The following is a 9,948-nucleotide window of genomic DNA, read 5'->3' on the forward strand; positions in this document are numbered from 1 at the left end:
GCGAACATTAAATCAGCCAGTATGACTGACATGCAGTGGAAAGTGGTGGGAACTGTGCAGCTGTGACGTATTTACACAGCTGTATGTTGGGAAGTTATGTTACAGTTAGAAATGCTAACCTAAGGACGTGCAGACCAGAAAGGAAAGAACAAACAGAATATCTGAGCAGAGGATTAGGGTGTGGTGTTCCGAAAGGTTCGTGGGGGGCAACACAGACCTTGACCTCTATAATCCTACACTGTTTTATAATAGTCTGAATTTAGACTGATGTGGAGTTTGGGTACAAATGGTGAACATTAATTGTCCTTGGAGATCAAATATAAAAAGCAAGACTGCAATACACAGAAATAAACAAAATAAAAACTTAAATTTTAGTATCAAAAATGTATCACAACACAACAAACATCCAGTCAGTGGATTATTTTATTTACTAACTGTTCTGTGATTTGACTGTTTCCTTCTTTGTTTGCTACTTAAATGCAGCAAGAAGGACAATACTATGTCTATGTAAGTACAGTAATTGAGTAATATGGAGTGCAGAAAAACTAAATATTTGGTTCTAACAGAGATTACACGTTACATGTTCAACACCTACTATATTTAGAGCTCCCACCCCCTTGTTTGCCATCTTATCTTTTCATTACCTTGCCTCCAGCCCTATAAGAGCCAGCTGAGTCTAACCTCACGTTCTTCTGACCTAACCATGAATCTGACCGCTCCTCTGCTGCTGCTGCTTTTCTCTGGTAAGTCTGAACACATGTCAGTATGGTTCACGTCTTTTTGGATTTTCTTTCTTTTTTTTAATTCATTGTGTGCATGTCTTTACCAGCTTGTATGGTCAGTGGTGCACTGATGCCCATGGCCATTTGGCAGTTTGGGAAGATGATCCAGTGTACTCAGCCGGGTGTTAACCCCCTAAAGTACAATGATTATGGTTGCTGGTGTGGCTTGGGGGGACAGGGAACCCCTAAAGATGACCTGGACAGGTAGGAGTTAACCTAGACATCATGTGATAAAACATGAGTATGGAAGACTGTAACACATGTATCTCTGTGTTGCCTCATCTACCTGTAGGTGCTGTTATGTTCATGACAAGTGCTACGAAGCCAGCAGGAATATTCCAGGATGCTCGGGTGTGGCTGACCTTCCTCATGTTATTGTGTATGACTACACCTGCTCAAACCAACAAGCATCCTGCTCAGGTAAGATACTTTCACTCACTTAGAGCAGCATAGCACAAACTATAGCTATATAACTATCCAGCTATTACACAACCTGAGGCTTGAGGTTTGATTCCCAGTGAATACACACACACACACTAGTGCACACTCTAACACCAGCATTTGACTGGCTGTTTCTAATACATTTGTTGTTACCAAGCAACTAGCCGTTCACCTGCTGACTCAGCTGTCTCTCTCTCTTTCTCTCTGTGCAGCTACCAATAGTAAGTGCCAGGCTGCAGCGTGCGAGTGCGATCGCGTGGCAGCTCAATGTTTCGCTCAGAGCGCATACAACCCTGAAAACAAGAACCTGGATCCCAAAGTCCACTGTGTCAACTGAGTTACAACAACACACAGAATAATCACAAGGAGGAATGCTGGATTGGAAACATATTTCTTTTAAAAATCTTTAATAGGTTTTTAAAATGAACTGGTAACAAAACAAAAAATAAAAGTTTGAAATAGATCAGCTGTGAAAGATCAAGCTGTGTGTCCTTGTTGTGTGTTTGTCTGCTCATGTACCGAGAGTGTGTGTGTGTGTGTGTAGTAGAGGTTGCATCTCTCTAGGACAACTCTGGTATTTTTAACAATTACACATAACTTTATAGAATGAATGATGTAATAAATGTAATAATCATAACAATGAATCATAGAGAAAACCATGTCCTGATCTAGTTGAACCTGATCATAAATATTCACATACATTCATAAGATGACAAACATTATGAAACATTTAACTACAATTAACAAAACTAATATTTAGAGATTGATTTTTTTTACACAGATATCAGGCAGACAACTTCGGTCCAGTTAAAGAAACAGCAGCTCTCTGCACAAGAGGCTGGATCCCACCTCTGAGGATTATATTGGCTTGTACAGAAGAGTGGTCACATACTTCTTTTTGTATCTGTGTGTTGCACTGAGAACCATCACTCCATCCTAAAACACCATAAACACAGCATTCAGATGCTAATAACAAAAGTTGTGATATTATTTTTTGGTGGACATCATTAATTTAAAAAAAAAACATCTTAATTGATTGTTACCTTGATGGAGAGGGCGTACAGGTGATTGAGCATCACATGGTTAGGCTCTGGGAGCAGTGTTGGGTCACACTGTTGGAGGTTTAAAAACAAGATGAAGTTCACTGCTGTAGTAACCAGGAATGGATCATTAAGACAAACATGCCTGCACTCACAGAGACACCTGTGTCCTTGTTGAGCAGCACCTGCAGCAGGTGTGGGGGTAAGATAGGAGGATGTTTGAGTTTGTCTTCTGACTTGACTACATATCCGTCCTGTTGGTATGGGCCCGGGGGGGAGCTAGACAGGTCTGGAACACAATTATCACATAATGCTATTTAAACAGACTTACATCACTGCTGAAAGGACAATGCAGATTGCCTGGTGCCAGGTTACCTGAGATGTCAGCTGAATCCTGTGAGTCGATCCTGAGGGCATCAAAGACCTCAAAGTCAGTTCTTTTAACCTGTATGACATTATTGACTGTTCCAGTTTTAGATGTCATCACGGCCTGGAAGAACAGAAACAGGAAAGTGATATATACACCTGAGAGAAGAGAAGATTATTATATTACAAATTCAAGCATTAACTTACCCCCGTTGGATCCAGGATCCACTGACCATCCACACAATACTTGTACTGGTGCTCTCCCTCTGGCAGATCCACTATAGCCACGAAGTTGTTCTTACTGACAGAGACACACAGCATGTCACACTCCACTTCAGATATGAAAGCTCTTCTGAGGCAGCTGTCAACATACCTTTTGTTGAGCGGGATCTTGGTGGTCCAGTTGTTAAAAGATCCAGACACAAAGACTTCTTTGGCGCCCCCCGACCATCTGAACACAGTGGGTCTGGCCTGTGTTGGACATTTGCTGTCGCTCTCCAGATCCTGCTGCCAGGCCAGAAATTCCTGAATTTCCTGTGGAGCCTGGGAGACAAGAGATATCGATTGATTGTTGCCATGTTAATGAGAGCACCTCCCCGCTCTTCCTCCGTCACCCCACAGTACTCCCTGATTGGATCACCACCAGAGAGGGAAACAGAAGACAGAACCACCTGCTGAGCACAGGCTGTGGTACACTTTGGATTTGTGTGTCTTACTCATATGAAAAGATGATCCATAATCCTGATCATTTCATCTGGATTAAGGAGGTAAATCTGATAAATCTGTTGTTAAACACAGCTACTTATCCAGATTTTTTATGATCATACACGTGACTTATGTTTCTGTAAACACAAAATAGCTGTAAACATTTACATCCTGCTTATTTTTTTTAACACTGTAATATTGTTCCAGCATGTTTTTTGTTTTATTTTTGCAGGATAGATTACCATTTACATATTTTGTGCTGCATCAGGATTGCAGGCTGTACAAAGATGGGGTTGTTGTGGCAAGAAACAAAACAACAACAACAACAACAACAACAAAACAAAATATGCACATCATTATAGTTAGCTTATTACACAGCCATGTGTCAGCGGTCGTGTTGTAAACGTGTTATTACCTTTGCATCCTCTCTCTGAAACAGGTCCGCATCATCCGCGCTGTCCATCAAGATGTTGGGACGAGCCTCCTTCCCTCCTTGCTGTCCATCTCTGTATGCCCTGTCACCCTGACCCCCGCTGGACCTGTCGCTGCTGCTGTTCCCCATCCGGACGACTTGAAACACTGATCGGAACAAAGACACACAGGTGGATATCAAGTGTCAGTACTTCTGTGCATCCTGCAGATCAGAGACCGCAGAGCCCCACAGTTAGTGAGGAGCCCATACAATGGCCCGAACTTTCTTACGTTAACAATGGCGACTGTTTATACACAGCTGCATTATGCAACTTAAAACAAATCGCCCCACCAAACACCCACCAAACTCTTCTCTGATTAGGTCTAGAGATCCTTAGTTTGCCTCTGTTTGCAGTTTGTTGTTCGAAAAGTTTCCTTTTCGTGGGTTCCGTCTGATTTGAAGAAGTTTCCCTCAAAGTGCTGCGTTCACGGTCGCACGGATTTTTTGACACTAATCTTTAGTTCCCTTTCCCTTTCTCTCTGGCCTTGGTTCTTGTCTCTTCTCTCCTGGTCCACCTTGTTTCGTAGCTACGTTTTCGCCATTTGGAAGAAACCCCCCTGTGTTTGTGTGTAAGTGTGATGAAGTAAGAACACACACCTCTTCCGCCTCCAGGCCTCGATCTTAGGGAAAGTTTAACTGTTTGCTGACCTGACGTAAATTCCCTGCTGAAGGTGACACACAGGCATACGTCCAAAAAATGGCGTGCAGGTACACATGGACACACACCTACGGAAATATAGACACAAAAACACGCACGAAGCCTGCACGAAGGACTCATCAGATGTTTCCTGCATCAGGAAACATTCCCCAAGCGGCCAATCAGGGGAAAATGTCTAAAATATGTCAAGACTACGGAAGAGGATCAGGGCCACTGAAAAAAGGGTCATGGCTTCTCAGAATTCTGATCTAAATCTCAGAAGTCAGAATTCCGAGAATAAAGTCTGGACCTTTTTTCTATATTTTTTCAGGGGCCCTAATTTTTTAATAACTAAGATTTGAGAATAGAATAGAATAGAATAGAATAGAAAATAACTATTTGATATTGTTTCATTCATTTATTAATTCATGACTGACACTTACTCACGTCCTAACATATTAAAATATGCAGCTGCTAAAATTTACCACTGAAGAAGTATTCAGAAAATCAGAAGTGAAAAAGTTTGTGATCCAGAAATAAAATGATTTTGTATAGAAAAAAAATTAATAATTCACATACATATTAGAAACTGAAGAGTTTTGGTGAATGTCACTGTAGAGTGCGCCATCAGTCTCTGGTTATGAACAAAATCCTTCATAAACATATGTAGATGTCAATATGGTGTGACTAAACACAAATCTGGACTTTGTGCTGTCTGACACTTCAACCGTGGCATCAGGAAGATCTGTGAATTTTGGTCATGTTTTTAAACGTGTAAATACACCGCTCAAAAAATAAAATGATCAATGTAAATCAAAATTATTAACCCATGGAGGTCTGGATTTGGAACCATACTCTAAATAAAAGTGGAAAATCTCATTACAGGCTGATCCAACTTGATTGGAAACTCCTCAAGACAAGTCAGAATGAGGCTCAGTAGTGTGTGTGGCCTCCATGTGCCTGAATGACCTCCCTACAACACCTGGGCGTGCTCCTGATGAGGCCGCGGATGGTCTCTTGAGGGATCTCCTCCCAGACCTGGATTAAAGCATAAGTTCACTCCTGGACAGTCTTGGGTGCAACGTGGTGGATGGAACGGGACATGATGTCCCAGATGTGCTCCATTGGATTCCGGATTGGAGTCTGGGGAACAGGCAGGCCAGTCCATAGCATCAATGCCTTCATCATGCAGGAACTGCTGACACACTTCAGCCTCATGAGGCCCAGCATTGTCATCATCAGAAGGAACCCAGGGCCCACTGCACCAGCATATGGTCTCACAGTGGGTCTGAGGATCTCATCCTGGTACCGAATGGCAGTCAGGGTACCTCTGGCTAGCACATGGAGGGCTGTGCGGCCTCCAAAGAAATGCCTCCCCACACCATTACTGACCCACCACCAAACCGATGACCGGTTTGGTGGTGGGTCAGTAATGGAAGATGCTGCAGGCATGTTGCAGGCAGCAGAACCTTCTCCACGGCGTCTCCAGACTCTGTCACGTCTGTCACATGTGCTCAGTGTGAACCTGCTCTAATCTGTGAAGATTGCAGCGCACCAATGGTGAATCTGCCAAGCTTAGTGTTCTCTGGCAAATGCCAATCACCCTGCACGGTGTTGGGCTGTAAGAACAAGGCTGTCTTGATAATTGCCTCATTTCCACCTGTTGTCTGTTCCATTTGCACAACAGCAGCTGAAACTGATTCACAATCAGTGTTGATCCTAACTGGATAGGCTGACTTCACAGAAGACTTGGAGTTACATTGTGTTCTTTAAGGCCCCGTTCACACTGGAGAAAGTCATTCCAGCTAGAGTAGGATTGAGCCCAGACAGCCTTTAAGCTGGATGCGTTCAGACCTATTTTCAAATCTGGCTAGCACACAGTTGTGTCCGCACTCAATCCGGCTTCATCCAGTGTGTTTGCTGTTCTACAAACCACTAGGTGGCGCCTGGTAATATGGCTAATAATGTGGCTAGCCGGATTCGGTAGCCACATTTGCGTTCACACCTGAGCCACATTTGAGCCAATCCTGCTAGATCCATCTCTTGAGGGTGGATCTAGCAGGATTGAAATCAAGCTGGATTCAGCCGGATTGGAGGTGTTCACACTCGGAAAAAAACACATCTGGATTGATCTGGATGCGGCCAAATCCTGCTTAAGCCACATTTTTTTCCCCAGTGTGAACGGGGCCAAAGTGTTCCCTTTATTTTTTGAGCAGTGTATGTTTTGTCAGCTGTTTTTTATTGACATACTGCAGGACTCCACACTGCTTGATTAGTCATGGAGTAACGAGTTAACAGGACTAATGTGTTTATGTGTATAAACATGACTACAATTCCTGAATATATAATGCCACACTTTTAACAACGCCCTTAAATTACAGCAGAAATTCTTGACTTATTTCGAGTGCTTCACTTCAAATTCAATGTGATGGTGTACAGAGGCCAATATGTTGTCGTATCTGTTCCTATCCTTGCAACATTCTCACAGCTATCCAGTTTCATGTGCATGTAAGGTGGTTACTGTGTACACTTAAAAAGTTGTAGTCATCAGTATTTCAGTTTAAAGGTCAATTTTCTTCTTTATGTGGACAAATAGGACATGTGATCACATCTTCCTGTATGACATTCATGTTTTCTTGGCATGTTCACTATAAGTTAGAATAGAATAGAATAGAATAGAATAGAATAGAATAGAATATACTTTATTAATCCCTTTGGGAGAGTCCCTTGTGGAAATTTGGGTACCAGCAGCACTACAACACCGACAGTCAGAGCAAGAATTAAATAGAATAAAAGAGAATAAAATGGAATATAGTGCAGTAAAAAAATAAAAGATAAAAATAAATGATAAGAGGAATTATTTACAAACATTGCACACCGGCATAGATGGTCATGTGATATAAGTTTACACAGACTCTCCCATTTAAAGCTGTTACTTATGATTTATCACATTAAAGTAGTGTAGGCATTTTTCTTAATGATTTTCATGAACCATTTACAGTTTTTTTTTTTAAAGGTCCTAATTATTTCATTATGTCATAAATATTTCATTATAGGCCACATTATGACATCAACAGGATCCAGTAAGTCATTATCATTTGTGGCTGGCCTCAGTGGTGACGTTTGGTACACACCATTCAGGAGGTATAGCCTCCTGGCATTTCTTTCTGGTGCAGAGGTTAAGTTAAGACGCTTAAGAAGCTCTTTGTGCAGACGTTTCGATGGTTTTAATGGTAATGCTGCTGATTCCACTGTTATTATCTCTTAAAATTACTAAAGGACATCACCATGCCTGGAGATTATATGCTCTATTTCTAGACTTGTAACTGTGCTAATAGTGCATATCAGAGTGCATGATCCCTCTGACTCAACTGCTCACAACAGGTGTCAAAGATGGGTGTGAAATGGGGCCGGCGGGTGAAGCAGAGTGGATATCATGAAGTGTGTTAAACAGACTTTAGTGCTTGTTTATTAGAGAAATACACACATTTGGTAGACTAACAGGACATATTTCCCCCCTTAACCCTTAAAATGCCTTCAAAATTATAACAATAATATATACATATGTCCGTTAAGGCTTCATCTGTGTAAGTGTCCGTCTTTCATGGAGGCAAATTCATTCTTTTCATCTTGTAATTGAAAAACTTGTAAAAACAAAAACAAAAAACGGCAATAAATGAAATAACAGCTGAAACCAGATGTGTTCATCAGTAGGTGACATTCTTCCAGTTTTCAGTCTAATCTCCTGGAACTGATCTCTCTCTGACAGCTTCACCTCCTCTCACCCTCCTCCACTGGTTACACCACATCCTGTAGAAGAAAACACAGCTGAAAGGATTCCACCCTCTTTGTGTATTATTACTTTACATATGGTGTGATGGGTTCATACAGTAGTAAAGTGAACAATGGTGTACACAGTGATGATCACAAGGCCGATGACAAAAGAAACGATCCCCAGGTGGAGAGCTTTCCGACCCAGCCGCTTGGACCCGTCATAGTCCTGTTCGTCGTAACTCCTCTGGGCCTGTGGAAAGATTGAAAGATCAGTTACTGAGACCTCAATAAAAACACATAGTCTCGCCTTTTATGGTGATCTCTGCCCAACGTCACTGCTTTCTTTTTGCATCTGCATTACATCCCCACCTGCCTTACTGGTTGTCACTAATTCAAATTTGTATCAAAGCCAGTGTTTGCTGCGCCTGCATGCCTCATCTTGTTACTCACAGCTACCACGAACCAACAGCTGCTGCTGCTGCGTCAACTCAACACAACTCTATTACTCTGACAGCGCAAGACAAATCTAAATGTGTTGCTTCAACTTTGTCTCTTCTTACAGGCACACAAGCTTGTATTCATCAGATTAAAACACAGACAGCATGGCTATGTAGACTGTAGAAGTGCTTGTATATGCCATCAGATGGAAGAGGATTTACCTTACACACACATGAGCAGAAGCTTTGTTCAGAGAAGAGAAGAAATCTTTATGCTATCATAAATAAAAGTTCAAAACAACGTGTTACTCACAAGCACAGAGAAAACCAGAGCCACGATGTTGATGGGCCATGCAGGACAGAAGCAGGTGAACATGGTGAGACAGAGGTAGTTCCTCATGGGCGGAATCTCCTGAGCCTCCCCTTTTTTCACCAAGTCAGAGCTGCGGTCCAGTGAGGGCTTGGTGTTCATGACTGGCTGCAGCGTCCCTTAAAGAGGGGGAAAAGCTGAGAGGTGAAGCAACGGCACAGAGACGCCACAGAGAGCGGAGGGGGAAGCCTGGGAGGGGAGGCAGTGGAGCAGAGATGATAGAAGAGAGGAATCAGGCAGCAGAGAGACAGGCAGCCTGGAAGAGCTCAGGCCCTCGGGCACAGTGAAACATCTTGCTGCTTCATAACAAGCCATTTATTATTTATTAGTTGTCTCCTTTAGTTCTGTTTCATTAAACATTTCTAGAAATACTTTACATATTTATGTTTATTATTGGAGCACATTGGTTTTAATCATTCTTTTATTTAATGATTTTTAATAGTACAACTTTTCAAATAAATTATGTAGTACAAATGGTCTGATTGTAGTTCCCAGAATTCATTTCATGAAAATAGAATGAGAGGACAAACCTTTAGTTATCAGACACCCCCTCACACCCAGCCTCAATTCAGATTCAAGAGGCAGACATCAGCTCCACCTTTAAGACCAGACTTAAGACCTTTCTGTTTATTAAAGCATATAGCTACTCTAAACCATCATGTGAGGGTCAGTAGGTGACAATAGTTATTGTCATAGGGCCGACTAACCCTTAGCCTTTATCATAGCTATGCTGCTACAGGTCTATGATGTCAGGGGACACAAACATTATCATAACTTCACAATATTGGCTGTAATATAAATAAATTCAACATTTAGTTTTTTCAGCTTGTCTTACATTTCATCCAGCCACCAGCAGAAGGGTCAACTACTCGTGAACTGAGTCCTGTTTAAGGGTTCTTCCTGTTAAAGGAGTTTTTCCTCTTG

General features: G+C 42.0%; 3 protein-coding genes across 5 annotated transcripts; 1 reads left to right on the forward strand and 2 right to left on the reverse strand.

Moving 5' to 3' along the window:
* The first annotated feature begins 404 nt into the window (after window positions 1–404).
* Window positions 405–1,704, forward strand: LOC114441436 (phospholipase A2, minor isoenzyme-like). Its single transcript, XM_028414368.1, has 4 exons — window positions 405–743; window positions 830–986; window positions 1,075–1,202; window positions 1,436–1,704. The coding sequence occupies exons 1-4, from the start codon at window positions 704–706 to the stop codon at window positions 1,558–1,560; spliced, it is 450 nt and encodes a 149-aa protein (XP_028270169.1). The 5' UTR covers window positions 405–703; the 3' UTR covers window positions 1,561–1,704.
* prkab1b (protein kinase, AMP-activated, beta 1 non-catalytic subunit, b) lies at window positions 1,603–4,630 on the reverse strand. Of its 3 annotated transcripts, none has more exons than XM_028414365.1 (8): window positions 4,455–4,630; window positions 3,750–3,913; window positions 3,003–3,172; window positions 2,837–2,930; window positions 2,639–2,753; window positions 2,419–2,552; window positions 2,267–2,335; window positions 1,603–2,159 (listed from the first exon to the last, which is right to left on the reverse strand). In XM_028414365.1, the coding sequence occupies exons 1-8, from the start codon at window positions 4,582–4,584 to the stop codon at window positions 2,082–2,084; spliced, it is 954 nt and encodes a 317-aa protein (XP_028270166.1). In that variant the 5' UTR covers window positions 4,585–4,630; the 3' UTR covers window positions 1,603–2,081. The 3 variants fall into 3 exon arrangements, with proteins under 3 accessions (XP_028270166.1, XP_028270164.1, XP_028270167.1); XM_028414363.1 differs by having other exon boundaries at window positions 4,404–4,630; XM_028414366.1 differs by lacking the exon at window positions 4,455–4,630 and adding an exon at window positions 4,109–4,397.
* Window positions 4,631–7,491: 2,861 nt separating this feature from the next.
* On the reverse strand, window positions 7,492–9,231 carry LOC114441736 (transmembrane protein 233-like). Its single transcript, XM_028414795.1, has 3 exons — window positions 8,968–9,231; window positions 8,333–8,467; window positions 7,492–8,253 (listed from the first exon to the last, which is right to left on the reverse strand). The coding sequence occupies exons 1-3, from the start codon at window positions 9,124–9,126 to the stop codon at window positions 8,242–8,244; spliced, it is 306 nt and encodes a 101-aa protein (XP_028270596.1). The 5' UTR covers window positions 9,127–9,231; the 3' UTR covers window positions 7,492–8,241.
* Window positions 9,232–9,948: the final 717 nt, after the last annotated feature.

This window comes from Parambassis ranga, chromosome 9 (assembly GCF_900634625.1).
Source record: "Parambassis ranga chromosome 9, fParRan2.1, whole genome shotgun sequence".
Taxonomy (NCBI): domain Eukaryota; kingdom Metazoa; phylum Chordata; class Actinopteri; family Ambassidae; genus Parambassis; species Parambassis ranga.